Genomic DNA, 21797 nt, shown 5'->3' with positions numbered 1-21797 from the left:
TAAAACAAAACAAAACAAAGTTACAATGCACCGTATGTAAATTAAAAATAACGACAAAACGCTTAAGTATATTTAAATTTTCATACAATTGAGTAAAATTAAAATAAATGATACATTTTACTGACCATCAACAATATGAAATCAGAAAAAAATAATATAAAACATAAAATTAAAACTCTGGAATAGCTATATATATATAAGTATATATATTTGCTGATTTATTCGGAACATTTATAAAATATACAATAACAACTTTATTTATGATCAGTTTACATAATATACAAAACATTAATTTAAAACTCAATCTATATAGAAAAGTTAAGGTAGAAGTTAAAACATTTATGTTATGATTTAGTAGTAATTTTTACTTCAAGACATGTAAATGTACCGATAAAAAATTGAGAGAACAAATCTAAAAAAACAAAAAAACATAAAATGATATGTACAGTTTTTTGTATTATGTAACACGTCAACTATATAATTATGTAGTATAAATAAAGTTTAAAAAAAAAATATTTTTTATTATATTTAATAATTTATCTCAACCGAATATTGCTCAACTTTATACATCTTATAAAGCATTAAACAATAAATAAACATTTTGTATGAAAAAAAAATTTCACAATCAAGAATAACATTTTAAGAGTGGTTTTGTAAGTTAAAGTATCATTTTTATAATCAATAAATAAAAAAGATCGAGCAAAATCTGACAATTAACGGTAATATCAGCCTTTGTACACAACCGAATAGCAAAATATTGAAAGCATATTATAGACATAATTTTGACGTTATTTATTTGTTTTTCGTGCACATAATTTTAAATTAATTTATATGTATATATTTTAATATTGATAATGGTAAATGGTAATAGTATATAGTTCGGTATTAATGTTTCAAACTTCTCGTTCTCGTAGTCGTTAAAAAAATTAAAATAATTAATAACCATAATATAATCATTATTAATAATTATTATCATAATAATCATTATTTATAATATATATAGCTGCGCAACAATTATTTGTTACATGTATTATCTTATATTCCCTTTTTCAAATTTTGTTCGAAGTCTGTGTATAAACGGTTCAATCTCCGGGATGCTCAGGACACGATCTGTTCACTTCAAACCACCGATCTATACATCTGAAAAAAAAACAAACAGAAATAATTATTTAAACGTGTCGCACTACAGTATAATTGACGCAAACCGTTCCGTGTTAATACTTAATACATACAAAAAATCCTGCATTAAAAAGTGTTTATAAAATAGATTACAATTCAAAATCAAAAAAAATAAAATTTTTATATTTAATACAAATTTTTATAAAGATAAACAATTATAAACAAGGATTTGTTTGTCTTTTTCTTTCTACTGTTTTCTTTATACTAAAAAAAATAAATTTCTGTCTAGCCATGCAACAGCTCAATTTACGTTAAATCCAATCTATTATACTCGCCACAATATCAAAAATATTGGCCGGCCATTGAAAGACACCGGTGCCGCGAAGTCTTGTATAGTTACATCTAACTAACTACAAACAATAATAAATGTTATCTATTATCCCTCAGCGACCAGAGTTATCATTAATTCTTGTAATAAATGTGACTGTAACCAAATAAAAATGACATGTTTTCTTGTATTGATTAAATCGTACTAGAGCCGCTACCAAACTTCTAAACATGTTATCTAAATATATTGTACGAAAATAAAAAAACCTTGAAACTCTGAACACTTAACATTACATGTACAAACAATATAATATCTTCCCCCAGTTAAAATTACTGCGTATTAAGCTCATAATGAACCGAGCACTTCCTAGGTCAACAGTCTTTTAATTTAATTCAAACTACTACTTAATACCTGTAGGTAGGTACGCAAAGTAATCAAAAAAACAACAGAGACGACATCGTCATACCTTATAAAATATGATAGACACAAACATAAGAATCACAAGTTAAAATGTGTAAAACCTTGTCTCTTTTGTATTATACGAGTACTATAGAAAAAGTTAGTGTACCTAAAACTTTCGACAGATAAACAAAAAAATAATAATAATTTATTAAAAAATGTATAGGGAGATGAGAAGGGAAACGAATGATTTTCAAGAGACATGTAGAAAATTTGTTAAATTGAGTTTGATGAAATTATTTTTTATTATATTGTTAAGATTTTCATTTATTGTAATAAAATTGTATTTTAGTTGTATTTCGTTAGTCAACGAAATATCTGTGTGTGGCTATATTATTTTTAATAGTAAATTGAAGTAGCACCTATATGTGAGTTGTACTTGTACATATATGTACATTCTTAGAAATTTTACTTACAATATTAGGTATATATTTTTACGAATTGTGTTGTTTAAAATTGTGAGTGAAGTGATGCATGTATTGATTTTATAATGATGTGTGTAATTTGTGCATGTATGTGTGCGTGTATATACACTGTACACGCGCGATAAGTAGTTGATAAAATGTTTAGATCTTCAATACATTTTGAGAAAGTTTTCTGATAGAAAATTTTATCCACTGTGTATTTTTAGGGGTAAAAAATAATAATTGAAAAATATAAATGTTTACGCAAAATTAGTTTTTGACTAAATTGATTTAGTGTTTTGTGTAACTTATAAATGAATAACATTAAATTTTTGAAATTTTCTTCAAATGTTATGTCAGAGTTTCCTATACAGTACAATCTACATATTCGACTTTTTTTGAAATACTTATAGAGATTACAAATTCGCAATTAATTTAAGTTTTTTTTCTATAAATCGATAAAAAATGTAACGCAAAGTAAATATGTTTGAAAATTAAATTTGTAGTTTTTCATGAGTTGTTCATAAACTAATTAAAAATATCAAAAATTTGTAGTTGCAATATTTTTTTTGCTTGGTCAAAATTCTTAAAAATTTAATAAAAGATTCCACATACATTGTTTCTATATTTGTATAAAAATAATAATATACATAGCCACAATTGTTTTTATACACATTTGAAATTCAAATTCTTACAAAATTGGCGTGTATTTTATAGTATAAGATTTATAAAATATTCAATTTTTATAGTTTAGGTTTGAAAATGTAATAAAATGTTTCTTAATCTTCATAAGCAATTTAAAATGGAACTAAAAACCTAAATAATGAACAATCAGACCTATTTTTTGTAGACACTTGAAATTCAAATTTGGACGAGATTATATATTTTAATGATGATGAATGACGATACTAATTATTTTGCTTATAATTTAAAAAAAAAATGTTTGTTGGAACTTAAAAAATGTACGTACATTATGCATTTTATTATAGGTATACGTAATTAAATTTTCGAAATATATTTATTAATTCTAATATATTATCTATTTATACTATAGCCTTATTCACACTATTTTACGGTATTTACAGTTAAGTATAATTAATTCAAAAGTTAAAAACAATAAAACAATAAATATAATACCAATAGTAAAATGAATTACATTAATAGAAATATCATAAAAACATATAAAATTAGCTGTGATATAGGCAAAAAACGATTCTGAGCAAAGACTGACAGACTGTCTTCGTTCAAAATCCTTTTATATATACAATGATATATCATTGAATTCAAATTTAACACATCCATTACAAAAGACCTACTCGACACCTGATGTACAGCAGAGCGTTACTCACTTGACCGCCTTATTGTTTTAAAAATTATTAATTTTATAGGGGCACACTGACCAAAAAGAATCAATCATAATATTTATTTGACAAGCAGAAACAAAAGGTTAGCCACCCTAGATTATCGTATCAAAAAAAACATTATTTTTAATATTATGAACAATCAATTCTGTGTAATAATGTTGTTTCTAAAAAATTGTTTCCATTTATTGTTTAAATAATTTTTTTTTATTTTGACAAAACGTAGATTACCCATTTTATTAATTATATCTCATTGATTATATATTTATTATTTTTAATCTAGTATTAATCATAAGTCACAATACTTAAACCTGATATAAAGATAATATTTCAGTCATTTCAGATAAAAAGTATGTAATGATTGGAGTATTCTTCCTATCAAAAAACAGAGTCAAGCATACACATACTTTTCTGCTTTTCTCAGGACCAAAAATATTTAATTAATATTATTTAAATTAGGTAATAACTTTTATTGAATAATATAAAATATAATTGTTAGAGTATACATATACGATACACAATAAATTCAGCATTTTAATTTAACTTGTGTATACTCTATTGATTTTATATAAATGCGTCTCATTTATAAGTTGTGGTTTAAGATTTTCACATTTCATTTTCTACTAATTTACATATTATTATGTCAATTTGCCTTTATTTAAGTGGTCCTCATAAAATAATGTAGTAAAAGTCATATATTTTAATGATTAATTTATTCTTCTCAGGTTCGTTTTAATTATTCTTAGTCAACTTAATTTAAGTCAAAGTCCAAAAATAATACAAACATTACATGCGGTTAGATAATTATAAGTATTTCATTATCGTCTTCTGAAATTTGAATTTACTAAGCCAACTAAACAACAAAAATAATTATTAACCATCATTACATCTATGTGAAATTGTAATTTAAAACATTTACTATTATTCTTCAACAAACGTTATGAAAATTTTAAACAATAATATATATATATATAATTTATATTTAATGTTTTGACAAAAATACAATAATACTAAGTACCAAATAGTTCATAGACCCTATAAGTATACACATAACAAAATTTATGGATGAAAAAATTAATACCAACGAAAAAAAAACATAAACAAAATATAAGCGGACACAGTTTTAAAGGACATTTTCCCCATTTTTAGAGAAATTTGCTTAAAATCGTTTAACAAAATGATAAATATTATCATTACAAAAAATAAGTTACACATCACGTTAAAAAAAAATCACGGAAAGTTTCGTTCTCAGTAGCCCAGACAAATTCTGTATTTTATTTTTTATTCGTGTACAGCTTTAAATACACATTTAATCGAGTTATTGACTTAAGTTATAATTATAGTATTATACCAAAAATTAATTTTATAATAAAAAAAATATAAACAGAGATGATTACATATTAAGATGAGTTTAATGACCCGGAAACTGAATCCCTGTTTTATTTAACCTTGACTTAAGAATGTCAAAAATTTTAAATGAAAGGAACTCGCTGTACTAGATTTTGGAACATTCATTGAGTTTAAGCCAAAACCAAAAATATCCTTAAATTTTAAGAGTTAAAGAGTAGGGTTAGGGCATCGATCCAAAATAAAATAATTGTTTTTATTTACTTTACTGTTTTCTTCAAACATCTGTAATACATCGTTTATATTTTATTGCAGTAAAATTATTACGTCATTCAACTTTTATTATCAATGAAGCTTTTACATAGATTGACAAATAAAGTAGGAAAATATGTTTTAAAATTATAATAGTCAATTTAGAAAAATCAATAAAAATAATTATTAAAATGAAGCAGTGGTGTACACCTTGGATGCAGTCTCCTCGACTATAAGAAAATTTAAAAATGCTTTCAATATTTTGTGAACCTATTATACATAATATGTTACTATGTATTAATTGTAATTTGCTTTAAGGTTGCATCAAAAATCTAAACATAACTAGAACATCAGTATACCAAACTTATGAAGGATAGTTAAGCCTTCCAAATGTCTCCCCTGCCTACAAAAAAATCAAAATTCTGACTAGGCGACTGAAATGTGGATATATTATTAAAATGCTATATACACCACAGTTTTAAACGGACTCTTGGGATAGGAGTTATTGTAGTCGTAAATAAATTGTGTAAATTTTAAATATTGTATATTATGTAATTATGTTTTTTAAACATAACCAAATCAAATAAATAATCGAACAAAGATGAACAACGATTGTGAGCAGATATTGGAAGCTATAATAAATGTGTTTGGAACTATTTCGTCAAAATTAATTTTCTTGGGAAGTTTTTAAATTAAATCAATAAAAAAAAAAGTACTCAATTTAAATTTATAGTCCTGGAAAATTGCTAGACACCTAGTTTTGCGCGTATTAATTATAATTCGTGATTAAGAGAACGCCATACCCACATGTATTGTCTTTGTCTTACTAACGTACATCATAACAAATTTTCGTTCAGCAGAATACATTTTGTGACGTTAGCTTTCATATTAGAGAAAATTTACCAATTATTAAATTTAAAGGTAAGAATATTATCTAGACAATGACACATGCTTTTAATGATAATATTATTTTAAAGTGATAGTTACAGCTAAATAGAATATAATAACTTTAAAATGTCCATATAATAGGTAAATTTACTCTAATATTAAAGCCAACGTCACAAAATGTATTCTGCTGAACGAAATTTTGTTATGATGTACGTTAGTAAGACAAAGACAACACATGTGGGTATGGCGTTCTCTTAAAGAATAATGTTATATAATATAACATAATAATACCTAATATATAGGTAAGTTGAATTCTAACGTGATTTCAAGTGTTTGTAAGAAAAAACCAGTTATAAAGGTAACGATAATCTAATGTTTTAAAATAAAAACTATTCAAATCTTAATAGGTAATACATAAAATTATGAATTCTATAGAAAAACATAAACTACGTAGTTTCTTGACATATTTAAAATGGTATAAATAACATAAATAAATATAAATTGTAATTATGCTTACGTTTTGTGGTATACGCAAAGACAAGGAAGCCTGGCTATGGTATCGCCTTGTATCAGTTCTTCCAGACATATGACACATTCACCTTTATCGTCTTTTAAAACATCTTCTGCAAAATAACATAACTTTATCATTAACAAACTCTCATGAATAGTATTATCAAAAAGATAACGCCACATATAAATTATATTCAATTGTAATAAAATTATTAAAACACGCACTATTTATTTGTTAATAATATTTTATTTTATAAATATAACAATATTAACTAATAAACATTTCACGACTTACCGTTGTAAATCAGTCTAGGTTTGGTCAAGCACATAACCAGATGAACTTCTATCTCGTCTGGTAAAACAAACTTTGAACATACTGGACACTTAATTCCTAGACAAATAAATAATAAATTATATTATGTGATAAAAATTACCTATAAATACTTATTATTGTCCAATTATAATATATTTTTTTTTTATTGTAATAAACGATCTACACATTTATTTTTATTTTTTATACTATAGGCATTTGGCATGCATATTTATAGGAGTATTAAAATTTATATTATACATTATTATTATATTTATTATAATATTATAAAAACTTGAGTTAAATTAATATAAACATAATTAAATATGATAAGAAAACATTTTTTACTGTCACTAAGCTAAATAATAAATATATAATGTATATTAGGTAAGTACTTAACTATTAATTATAAGTTTTAATTACTTTATAAAAGAACTACCTAATCAAATGTGTTGTAATAATTTCTAAATATGAATTTCAAATTGGAAGTAGAATAATTATAAAACAACTTTTGTAAAATATTAAGTACAATACATAATATTTGATCCAGCCGTATTTGATAATATAAATTTAATTATATTTTATACCAATAGTTTTTATCAATAACTTACAGTCAGATTAAAGTGATTTATTAAATATTAACCTTAACGTTCATAAACTAAGAATGATTATCGAATCCAAAATTGTTATTTGATTTTTATGAAATGTAATTAATATCGATATAAAAACTTAATATAATATAAAAAAAATATATTATTAGATTTATCTTCACACGCCCCTAAACAAGCATGCTTGGTAGAGCTCATTAATCTGTAGAAATAAATTAGAATAATATTAAAAAAATTAAAACATTTAATTTATACATTGTATTCATTTAGCAATATAAAAAAACAACAAATTATTATAATTGAATAATTATTATTATCTTTTAAATATAATTATAATTTTTCTTTCAATTTTCAATCTATTAAACAATTTAAAGACATTTATACATTATATAATTTAATAATAATTGGAATGAGTGAAAATGTTCTAAAAATGTTCTATTAAAATTATAGTACGCAAATACTAAAATACTAAATTCATACAAAATAAATACTGATTTTTTTGTGTAAATAATATAAAAAAAAAATTGTTATAGTAAAAAGTAAATTCTAAAAATATATTTCAGTTGAAGTTTTAAACATAATTTAGGTATGTAAATCTAACATTATTATTATATAAAAATTAAAAAAAGAGTTTTATAATACTACGATAGACGATGAACTTATGAAGATCGTCTATAGTCTATAATTCTATACAATAATACATATGAATGTTGTTTGCAATAAGTAGGTATATTATAATATTTGAGAAACATTTTAGTAACCTATATAAATATAACTTAAATAACTATTGGTGTGTTATTACTCAACAACAGTCTGGTAAAGGTTGTATAGACTAACCAAATTATAATCAAACATTATTTAATAATTTAGTTTCAAGACAAAATATAGAATAAAAATTAAAAATAAAAATAATTAAATAATATTCCAAAAATGAAAACAGACATTTAATCGATCATAAACATAAAATATTATATGAGATTTATCTTAACATAACACTTTTGAGATTAACCATTTCTAATCAAACAATAAAAAAATAAAATAATAAACTAAAAAATATTTTATTTGAAATTTATTAATTGGCTGATTAAAGAGTATAACACTTTTAACCACAAGAACTACCAAACTATACCAATGAATTTGACTTCAGAAATATTTTTATGTCTCGACAAAGCTACAGCCTAAATTTAAGAATGTGTACGGTACTATGGTATACGATGCGTGTGTTACTAATCAATAGACAGCAATCACTAAATAGATGCATTAAAATACTTAATTATTTTGTATACCCAGTTGCTGTAATATAAAGTATCGCTATTCGCCAATACAACTGTTGGAGGACGAAGGAAAAGACGATTTTGAGTATATTATAATTTATAAACAACAAAGAAATCATATTTTTGATTGGTTCACAGCTAACTAGACGTCCTTGTTTCCCCTGTACACGAAGCGTAGTGATCATTCTTGAAAATATAATGGCTTATCGATTCGCCTTTCAAGGCCTCGGCGACTAATAAAAATTAATTCAATATCGCTAAATAGGAAATATTTAGGTATATGTACCTACATTTAATAATAACAACATGTGATGTTTTTAACAGTATAATAACATTGAGAAATTATTATGGGCGAAAATACAGACTTATAGTTGTTTAAAGTGCACAACCACCCGTTGATAGTGGCCACATACTTATTTACATTAGAAAATAATATAACCGCCACTTAGAAAAATGCAATATTGTCTGTTCTGAACCCGAAAACACTACATAATATTATATAATGTATAATGCATATTAACTATCATATTAGTATACACAATACACGTTTAGATTATACACGTGTTACCCATTATCACAGAACGTGTGAAACGATATAGAGTAGTGAGTTATTTTTGACACAATTAGAAGTTAGAACAATTATTATTATTGTTTGCGATTTATTAATTAGGTACCAACGAAAATTAAAAAGTACGTTCAACTATAAACAGAAATACTCGTACATGGAAAATATCATAAAAGTTAAAACAAAAATTTTGAGTAATAACTTAAATCATATTTCAAAAAGCATTTTAATATAGTTTACAATTTAATTATCATTACAGAAGAATTGTGGTAATATTATACTAAAGAAAGCTGCAAAAATAGGAAGTTAATTTTTTGTCATTATACAGCTTATTATTCATGCTATTTTTCTAAACTATTTTATATTCATAATTCTATACATACAGTAGATTACGAGCATAATTTAAATAACGATCTAATTATTAAGTAGCAATTTTATAATTTATTTATATAACTGACCACCTACTAGAGTTAATATATTTTAAACCTTCATTACAAGTATTGAAAGTAATAACTGGTCCAAAGTTCGTTAATTCAATTTTGTTTATAAATTAAAGATAATAATAATAAAAAAATGATAAATATCAACACGCAGTATTCAAACTAATTTATGTAATTAATAAATTATATATTGCACAAAAGTCAAAATAAAAGTAACAGCTAGGTTGTATATAAGTGGTTGATTATATGTAAAATATTTATTTTATTCATTTATCTTCAATAAAAAAATTAATAAAACTCTACAATAAAGTAAAGAAAAAAGTGTATTATTGGGCTACACAACTATTTTCCAACAGCAATTTTTACACGATTTTCCACTCTATTGTTATGTGTGTATGCGTAGTACCTATGAGTTATTTTTGAATATTAAATACTAAAAATTAGTATTACTGCAATATTAGGAGAACGTCAACCCATGTGTTATATGTGTCTTATTATCATATAACACACTAAAACTTACGCTCGGTAGTTTTCATTTTTTGTTGTTACCTTAAATACTAAGTAAATTGACCTTTTAACTGTTAAGCAAGATGTGTAAAAAAATTTAAGCTTGAATATTTTCATAACTTGATTAAAAATTAAAATATTATTAAAAACCAACAAAATAACACAGATAATTGTATTACCTTTAAGTTTGATAATAAAAGTTGGTTCACATTGATATTAAATCTAATAACACGAAATTGGAACTGTTGAAAGCAAATGTACTGTTATCCATGTGTAAAAAAGAGACAACATATAGTAGGACTGACATTCTTTTCAAAAATAACATTGACTAATTATCACCATTAATTAATTTGTAAACAGTAAACCTAAAAATACCGTACAAACCACAATGTTTACATAACACTTCTTCTTTCTTTGCTAACTTCGCTAAAAGAAAGTGGATCATTATTACTTAAAAGGTAAAATGAAGTATATCACTAGATATTTTTTTTTATTTTAATAAAACTTTTGAATAAAATTGAAAATTTACTTTGAAATTTGATCTTCGATAAAAGTAATTAAATTTAAAAAAAAATAGAAATAGTTATCACCCGTTAACTATAAAAATAGTCACTACATAAACTTTAAAACTAGCATAACTATTTAAATATTTAATGAAAATTAATAATTAAACTTTAAAATAGTCACATACATTGTTAAAATTTACTATATTATAAATTCGCTCCGAGATTTAAAATATATTAGAAAACATTTCATTTTTAGATTCTAAGCGGAGCCATGAATGTATTGATTTTATTGTGAGTCTTTATTTTTGTATACGTAATTAGTAGTCGAAAAAATGTTTCGATTTTCAAATTGAGGGTTGTTTTGGATATCAAATTGGATCTAGTTTCTACATTTGAAGTGTTAAATTGTCTAATATTTTTGAAAATAATCTAAAAAATTAATGAAAAAAGGGAATTTTACAAAACTAGTTTTTGACAGGATTGATTACCACGGATAATTGAAATTTGATAACATTATAGCATTGACTATTTTTGAGTTATTTATAAACTTTTGAAATTTTCATTTTTTTTCTCGATAAAATTTTTCGCTTGGTCAAAAAAGCTTGGTAATTTAATACAACGTTGTTATAAGCATTTAAAATTCAAATTTAGACAAACATCGTTAAAATTACCAAAATTTGAAGATTATTCTATAGTTAACAATTTATAAAATGTTAAATTTGTATAGTTAAGACTTAGGAATATAATAAAAGGTTGCTCATAAGTAGTTTATTTAATATTTATTATAAATAACAGAGCTCAAAAGACACATTTTGAAACATACTTAATAATAAAACCTAAACAAATTGTCTCAATTTAAAATCGTTTTTTAGATACAATTATTCAATAATTATTATTGGTATATCATTAAATTCAAATTTAATATATCCATTATAGTGAATCGCTCAACACCTACTGTACAGCAGAACTGTACTCACTTGCATACCTTTTTTTTATTTTGAATAAAGGTAAACCAAAAAATATAACAATTTATAACTAAAGTGAAATCGTTAATAAATTTCCAACAAGAATGTGAAAAATTCCTCTATTCTGCTATCATTAAGTATCTATATTCAAACTAGGTACTGAAATTCATCAAAATAGCTAATATCTACTTATATACATGGTATATAAAAGAATAATTATTTATCTAATTTTAAGCTTATCTTTAAATTTATTTTTTTTCAAAATTATAATTAAAAAACAAAAAAATATTATTGACTGACATAAACATAGTGAAGCATTCTGAATAATAAACATATTAAGTACCTATGTATAATTAGTATTTATATATCGTTGTAAAAAAATTTCTACATTTAAAATCGTAACGATTAAAATTCAAAAGACATCTCAAGAAAAGTAAATTAATCTAATACTATTTTAATATAAATATTAAGTAAAATATATTATGTCATATGAAAATTATAGTTGTTTTAGACTGTAAACGAGGCAATTAATGTATAATATTAATTTCTAATACAACAAAAATATATTATTTTACAGATTGGTTTATTGGTTTATTTAATTATAAATAATTTCACAATATTAGTGATATTTATTCTAAAACTAAAATCTTTCCGAAGTATTGCATGTGCTAAATTTATGACCTAGTATGTAATTTAACTTTTTAAGTTATTGAATTATTTGAGTAGGGGACATAAATAAAAATTAAAAGTACACGTCACTCTTAAACTAATAAATACAATTGTATCTGTGACTCTGCGAGTACTTAACCAAACGCAGGTTTGAAATCTAAAACAATAATGATGAAATACGTCAATGTAATTACGCAAATAAAGTAATATTAATTACGAATACTAGCAGCACTTGTATTGATAAGTGTAATATGATATAAATGGTATATATTCACATTTTAGTTTAAGGTAGTAATATTTTAAATCATTTAAATTTATCAAGAATTCATTAGCACAATGATAAATTGTTATCAGAATTTGTTATGGATGCAATATGACAATATTGATTTTTTCGTTACTGTTTTCATAAAAAGATAATTTTGCTATGGAAAAAAATACAGGGTGTTTAGGTTGTTCATACAAATTTTTATGATCAAAGTCAGAAAGTGGAATTGAAAATCTAACGTCCTGCGAATGCGGTATTTATTAGGATACTTACTATATTCATCTTGTTCAATTAATTTATTGCAACAATAATTAATATAATACAAGAATTTTCGTCTTCTAAAACCACTTTTTTGATATATCACTCAATTTTAGATAATTTTAGCCATCACTCAGTTCTTGTGAACAACAATTATCGTGATAAAATTATTATTGCAATAATGGGTTTAATTGAATGTAATAGTAATTAGTTACTAGTAATAACCTATGCTTAAAATTCTACATTCGCAAAATTCTAAATACGTTTTCGAATCTACGCACTGATATGAAATCATTTTCCAAGTTTTTACAGAACTATTTAAAACAATATAATAAAACAATTACCTATAACCTATATAAGGGTATAAAGCAATATTGTAAATTTAATAGTAACATAATAAGCAATAATCTCACCAAGTATCTATTTTCATATTTATTTACCAATATAAATTACAAATTGTTAGACATTTGAAATTCATCATCAAATCATCAAACAAATAATCAAATACAATTTATGTTCACTATATATTTAACTATTTTACTTGTTTACAAAATAACTATTATTACTGACCTAATTAATTTAAAGTTATTTTTGATGTTGATAAATTATTTTAATGATTTTCAGTTTTTCAAAAATATTTGAGCCAAATTTTTAATAATAAATCTAAGTTTATTGTATACTTAAATAAATGTGATTAGTATTACCATTCATCAATGGTATTACTTACTAAATAGCAAAATACTAAAAAGCAAAGCACAAGAACTTTAAATAGTATAACTCATAGTAAAAGTACATTGGTTTTATTCTATGTTCAAGTTGGAAATCTCAATATTATATTTTACTTTTTTTAAACAAATGTAAATAAATATAATTGTTTACAACGCTTAGAATTGAGTTTTTAATAGATTAATGAACAAATAATTACCACTAAATATTTAAACTGCTGTTCATATCTTAATTTATAATTAGTAAATAAGTGACATACACAATATTAACTATTCAACTATAATCTAGATAAATACATTTATGTATAATAAGTTAAACAATAACTACCTATAGCAGTATTATTAAAGTTATATATAGGTAGCTATTATATAATTTCAAAAAATCAATACCTACTTTTAATTTTTATGAAAAGTCAACATGTTAGTGAATAAATTTCTTTTTAGTTTTTACCAATGTTTATTTTATATACAATAGACATGTATAATGTTATAAATTAATAATACTATTTAATATATAATTATTAATTTATAACATATACATATTACATTGTCATAATTTATAATCAATAATTAATAACATAACAAAATTAAACAAGTGTAAAATATTAAAAAAAAAAAAAAAAACATTAAATATTTTATTTTTACTTTTAATCAGTGGTGGATCTAGGATTTTTTTATGGTGGGTGCTATGGGTACTATTTTGTTAATAATAATTGTACTAAAGTACTTATTTTGTATAATTTGGGGGAAAAAAATTAATAATTTGGTATTTAAACATAATTAAGCATTATAAAAATTTTAAACAATTTAACATACATTATTTTTTTTAAATTGGCGAATTATTAGTATTTTTTAAAAAATAGATCCTAAGCACCTCCCTCTCCTAAATCTACCACTGCTTTTAATTGAATCAAAGTCAGTCACCGATATTTTTAGGATTAATATTATTTTAAATTTGATATATTTTACTCGGGTAATATTACTTAAAATATTGTGGTAAATATGAGATACTCTAAGTGCATTAGATTAATTAGTAATTTAAGTTGTAACCACAGTTGTAGCTAAATATTTGGCTAGTTTGGTGAACTTGTGGGTTATATAAAAATCAAAAGAAATAATAAATTGAATATAGATTACACTTTTTTAAAAACAAATTACATGATTGTTAAAAGCTAATCTACCATCTAAATTTTAATTGAAAACTTTAAAACATTAATGATGACCCAAATCTAGGTATAAATATCATAACATTGAGTATAATAAAGTATTTAATATTAATAGGTAGTTACTATTATTATTTTTTATACACTTCCAGATCCCATCACGAACTACAGTTTATAAACAAAAAAAAAATAAAATACAAAGCTGGTGATTTTAATTAAGAAAGACTGTGATAGTAAAATTAATATTTTTTGTTAATATTATTAATAATGTATTTATAATTATAAATTATTATAAAAACAAGTGGGCATTTTACATTTCATTAAAATCTAGTAATTATAACCAATTACCATTGGTACATAATACATTATACTGCTCATAAAACACAACTTTGTTCTTTTTTTGATGAATTTTTAAGACATATAATATCATATGATATACATTAAGGAAACAATGTAATGTATTTTAGATATTTATAACATTAAATATGAAACAAAAATTATGTTATAATACCCATAAGTACATAACTAATACATATATATTTACATCACATAATGTATAATAACATAATTTTAAACTAAGACAACATAGGTACATTGAAAATACAATTAGTTAGATATCATAACTTAAAATAAGGTAAAACAAATGGTAGCTATTAAAAATTCAATGCCCAGTTTTATTAATAGTGATGTTTTAAATAAAATTCTCATGATATTTTATAACACACTAATAATTATAATAAAATATAAATTTTAATTTAACATAGATAATCAATTAGAAAAATGTTTGTAAAAAATAGTAAATTATTATATTGTTTAATATAATTATTAAATCAGATTATACTCACATATATATATATATATATATATATATATATATATATATATATATATATATATTATAAGTACCTATCTACAAAAACAAAATCTAAACTTGTATTACCAAGGTAATAGATTTATACATATTAAGGGTAGTATGAGAAACTTCTTGCCAATTTTTTTCCTGACTTCAATGAAAAAATTGAAGTAAATATTTTATAAATTACAAGGTATAGTGTTATTCAAATTTAAGATAGTGAGCAAAATTAATAATGCATAGTTTTTAAAATAATTTTCTAATTTAAACATGCACTATTTTTTGAAAAAAAAGTGCTTACATTTTTATGTATTCAAAACAATAAAAAATTGAAAGAAATTACTATAAATTATCAACATTTATCTTGAAGAAATTAATCACATAAAACTAAACTCTTAAATATTTATATTAAATGAAATAATGATATAAATATATAACAAGTGTACATATATCACAAGTGGCAAGTTACTATAAATATAAATACTACTCCTCTGGTAAGTTAATAAAAATTATTCAATAATATATAATATAATAAATGTTTGCTATAAAGAAATTCTCAAGGAAATTCTAAAAAATATTTAAATTAGTGGGAAAATGATACAGTAGAACCTCGATTATTCGTGTTTGCGATTAACTGTGCTCACTCTTCCAAAAATTTAAAAATAAGTATGGACTGTAGATGTATAACATTAATGTATATATTTATAATTATAATTAAACAAAACATTTCAAAATTTCATTATTATAAAAAGTCTCAATTAACCATGGTTTTCATTTATCCGTGTGATCCCCTCCCCGTCATTACCCCGGATAATCGAGGATCCACTGTAATCATTGATCATTGGTAATTTGGTAAAATTTCATAAGAATTCATTATGTAGTAACAATTATTTTATATAGTCAAGAAATCAAGAAACGTGAGAAATTAGATAGAGGTACCTAATATACTAAACATTTTTTATTCAAAATAATTCTCATTTAGGATATGCAAATGTTTAGCTTAATTTAGAATACATTTATTTTAAAAGAAAGCAGATAAGTGGGTATCACTCTATTGTACATTAGTTATTGAGTTAATTACTATAATAGATTTTGTTAAATTTGAATTCAGTGATAACTTATTTTATAAGATGAAAAACAATTCTAAATAACTGTCTAAATTTTCAAAACCATGGATACAAAACAATTATTACCTAATAATTATATTGAATTTGTGTAAGAATTCCTGTTTTTCTAAATAATAAAAAAAAAAGTACTGCAGATTTTTAATTTTGATCTCTTTAACCAGAGTACTAACTAGATTTAATTTACTGTTCAAAACCACTTTCAAAGTAAAAATTGAAGCATTTTATCAATTACTTATCATGTACACAGATATTAAGAAAAACACATATCATTGTAAAATCAATATACCTATTTCTCTGCTTAGTATCTAAAAATATGCATATTCATTAAAATTAATCTAATTAGCATCACAGTTAATATAAGGTGATTAGATGTCCCATTAAAACAGGATTGTCTCTTTTTGATCATCATATCTCGTCCCGACAAACTTCAAATGGAATCCTTTTTATCCCATTTCTAGATTCTAGAAGATGGTCTCTTTTTAATCTCGTTTTTACGTTTTATTACATTGTATTTTTAAAAGAAACCAATCTAGGAAACAAATTTAAAACAGTTTCATAACCAAAGTTATAAATAACAGATAACAGTTTTTGTGGGCCGATGCTAATGAACAACTAAATTAGCGATATAGTTTAATAATAAAAAGAAAATTTTCTTAAGTGTTTAAAAAAATTGTATTAATTTTAGGAATTTCCTAAACATTTGAATACTTTTATTATTTAGGTTAGGTTAGTTAATTCTAAAAGTGGTCACTCTAAGTTAAGATACTATATTTTACTACTTAGTAGCTTAAACTTAAGTGTTTATTAAAAGTTAATTTTAAACTAAAATTTCAAAAAGATAACTTAACAGATATTTTTTAATGCAATTTATAGGTACACCTAGAACTACCTGTAACTGGTCAACTAATAAATTAATCAACAATAGAAATTGAATGTTTCCAATTGTTAAAAACCAATACCATAACAATAATCTATAATCAATGCTAATCAAGCACAAAAATTGTGTATCTTATTATGTAATAATAAAAAAAAGTTAATCAAATAAGTATACACATTTTTTCTATTTAATTTGATAATAGAATTGTACTACTTAAAATGTAATGGTGCTTTTCCATTATCTTGAATAAAATCAACTTCAATTCTGTTACCAATACCTGATGCCAGATGCCAAGACCCAAGACTACTTGGTCGATAATAGTCAATTGTCTTTTTAAAATACATTAAGTTTTATGTTTTGATAGATTGCAGAAGTGATGTCTATTAAAAAATGTTGTGAAAATATTTAAATATGAATCATGGTACAGTAATAGATTAGAATATTTACATATGAAAAGTATACACAGTAGCTGTGATAAAAAATAAAAATGTAAAAAAAATGTAGACCTTAGACTCAATTTGTTTTCAAAGAGAAAAAAAATAATACTGGAAGAACATTATTACAATAATGGTCATGTAGAGATATTTGTCGCGAGTCATTTGTTTTGCAAGTGAATAAAAATTATAATTAAGTCAAGTGATAGTCAAAATAACGAAAAAGTACCACTTTAATGATTAAAGTCTAAGTAAGAAGATACCTTGAAGATACTAATAGGACATAGGTAATCTAAATTGTTTATATCAACAGTAGGTATCTAATGGTTGTACTAAATGAGTATTCAAATTTATAACATATTTTATTAAACAAAAAATTAATAAATAAATAAACTGTTAAAAAATTGTCATTGTAACAGTTTTTATTTGAATCCAATATCAACCCTATGTAAGATTGTTCAATGTTTTCTTTTTTCTTTTTTTATTTGTACAGTATGCATTTTTAAAACATAATATATCATAAAAATGTCTATAAAAATTATCAATTAGGTATTATATAGGACTAGAAAATTTATATAGTGAAAAATGAAAATTCTCTATAACAAATTTGAAGGAACCAAGAGATTTCTTTTGTTATAAAGTTTTCATAATAGAGAGGATATACAAATTATATAATAGATTATAAACTAAATCAATAGTTATAATGTAATATTTATGTTATATAGAGTTTTCTGTTGTAACCAGTTTTGTTATAAAGAGTTGTACTGTACCTACTTTGTTTCATAAAAATGTTAATAATCTAAGTCATATGATTCAGGGTTCTGGGTAAGTAGGAAATTTAAAAAGGATAACAATTAAATAAAAATAGTTGTAAACACATCTTTTGTAAGTCTAATATAGTTATATATGGTTAATATTGTATTGTATAAAATGTAGGCTAGGTACTATTTACCAAGTAGTTTTTTACCTTCATTTGATTTTATTCAAATGGATGTTCATGATAGGCTATGTTTATTTTATTTGAATGTAAGAATATTAAAATTAAAAATTCTATAGAATATATAATTACATAATATTGTATTACAACTTCAAACAACCAATATATGTGGTATGCAAATCAATTATTAAAAGTTCTTATGTTTATGATTGTGTTGGGAAGCAAAATAATAAGATTAATTTTGATTTATAAGAACTTAATTAAAAGAAGTTGCATAACAGGAGCAAGAGCACTTGTCATTCCCCCTCAAAAAATAAAAAAATAATCGGGTGCTAGGTATGTGTGTATGATTCTTAATAATTGGTAGGGGTTATGTACTTATAAAATTATATTTTAAATGTAATATTATACCTATAATTAATTAATAAAGTTGTAAATATGTTTAAACTTTTGATGATTAATGATGGTAAGGGTGGATGTAGGCTAGTAAATTTCTAGGTTTGATCTCCGTAAAAAAAAGTAATTTGTCTCAATGCTTGGAAAAATAGCAAGTACATAGGTTAGGTACTTAAATTATTCAAATACGCCATAAGCGCAATTTTAAGGGGGCTTAGGGGGCTAAGCCCCCACAAAATGGTTTGTATATATCCCCTTTCACCTTTATATATCTCGGGGAGTATAAACACAGTACACACAGTATATGCATGCAAATTATAATAGCCCCTTCAAATTTAAAACTCAAATTGCGCCGATAGAATACACTAAACCACAAGTTTTTCCGAGTAAACATCTACTACAAATATATGTATTACTATTATTCCTTAGAAATATCATATTGATCATTGTAAAAAAAAAAATAAGAAAACATACATACCATTGAATGGCCAAATATGTGCAGGTAACGAATGAGCCGAATAAACGCGTCCAAGACTAATATTAGCAGTAACTGTAGGACTGTCCAAGTTCTGGTCATCATTTGAGCTGCTGTCAGCCTCCAAGACATCTGTAATATCGAACCGTGGACTCGTCGAGTTGCTGTTGTTGTCGTGACCATTGGGCACACCGGACAAAGACCTGGCACGCTGTCTGTCGTTAGCTACAGCGCTAGGCAGGGAACGCAGAATGCTGAACCCAGGATTGCTGGCTGTCTGCACAGAATCCGGCCCATTGCCGTTAGAGAACGACCTGTGATCGCCATGACTGGCACCGCCGTCATCACCGTTGGCCGTGCTGGCCTTCGCTCCCATTTCGCATGCAACGAACGTTCACGCGAACACCGCCTCAGGACGACGCGGACGAACACGGACGGCGGAAGTCTGTTTTTGGTTTATCGCGCGCGTTGTACTATAAGCGAACGATCACCGAAAGAAGACGTTCCGTCACGCGGACGACGACGTCCGGAACATCAGACATCGATCGCAGCACCAAAAAACAACTGCGGACATGTACTGCTGTTGGCGCACTTCAAGTTGCAGCAGACGACGAGAATCCACTTAGAATTGCGCACAGAGAACAAAACTCGACCGTTCCGATGGTATGAGAACGAAAACAAAGAAAATTAATAATAATGATATGATAATAATAAATAATAATAACAATATCACGAAAAATACGACGATGACGATTGTCTTAACGTAATTACTATGATAATATCGATTAATTATTTATTTGTTTGATCATTATTTTTTTATATATATTGTATTATATTTTATTTCTTCTGTCCTAGCTTTTAGTCCGTCGTCTCCGATAGTAGTCTGGTCTAATGTCGTCGCGCAGTTACAAATTGGTAGTTCTGATAATGATGATAACATGGTCAACTGGTGAAGAAAAAAAATAACAAGTCCAGACGTATATCACTATAACATAACGACGAGGGAAGGGATTTCCTGATCAGCTGTTCATCGACGTAATAATAATAAAAATATTATTTAACGTGTCGAAGTGTGTGGCGAGTGTGATGGTCGTCTCCGTCGTATATTTATTACATAAAAGTATAAAGGCCAAAGTCCTGATTACGACCGTACAGACACACGACTACATAGAATAAAATGAATAGATAATAGATATTATGAATTATGATGATATTATGACAAACATGAAATAACTCACCTCGTCTATTGCAATGCCGATTATGATTGCGATACCTACCTATTATATTATAATAAACGTAATTTCACGAATCGCAGTTACGTTTTGCAATTCGACACATCCACATGCACATGCACATATTAAGCATATGCGTATGTCTATACTCAATAGGCTCCGAATAAACAACGGGAATAGTGCCCAATGTCCATTGTATTTGTTTCCACAAGACAGCGCGTCTATTTAAGTTTATTATACTTTTTTAATTTTAAAAAAATATTTCTTACACTTACAATAAAAAAATCATATTTTACCTGATCAAATACTAAACGTATGACAAAATTAATCAATTATCTACCTACATTTTTTTGAAATGTTTTATTTTATTTTTCACTCAAAACTATTTTAATTTATTATGAATAGAAAGGTTTTCAATATTTTACATCTAATGTTATTTTATAAATTTTATGTTATTATTGTAAGTACCTACCTATCCACATATTTTCTGATTTGTTTTAAGAGAACTTTTAAATGCAGTATCCGTGATTGATCAACGAAAAA

The 21797-nt window shown here is 24.3% G+C and overlaps 1 protein-coding gene across 1 annotated transcript; it reads right to left on the bottom strand.

Annotated features, from left to right (window-relative positions):
• Positions 1–1045: 1045 nt before the first annotated feature.
• On the bottom strand, positions 1046–21141 carry LOC113554388 (E3 ubiquitin-protein ligase ZNRF2). The gene is made up of 4 exons (XM_026958209.1): positions 20026–21141; positions 6964–7059; positions 6676–6781; positions 1046–1140 (listed from the first exon to the last, which is right to left on the bottom strand). Exons 1-4 carry the CDS (start codon positions 20396–20398, stop codon positions 1083–1085), a joined length of 633 nt encoding a protein of 210 aa, XP_026814010.1. The 5' UTR covers positions 20399–21141; the 3' UTR covers positions 1046–1082.
• Positions 21142–21797: the final 656 nt, after the last annotated feature.

The sequence above is a fragment of the Rhopalosiphum maidis genome, chromosome 2 (genome assembly GCF_003676215.2).
Source record: "Rhopalosiphum maidis isolate BTI-1 chromosome 2, ASM367621v3, whole genome shotgun sequence".
In the NCBI taxonomy this organism is placed as follows: domain Eukaryota; kingdom Metazoa; phylum Arthropoda; class Insecta; order Hemiptera; family Aphididae; genus Rhopalosiphum; species Rhopalosiphum maidis.
This window is presented reverse-complemented; position numbering and strand designations above follow the sequence as displayed.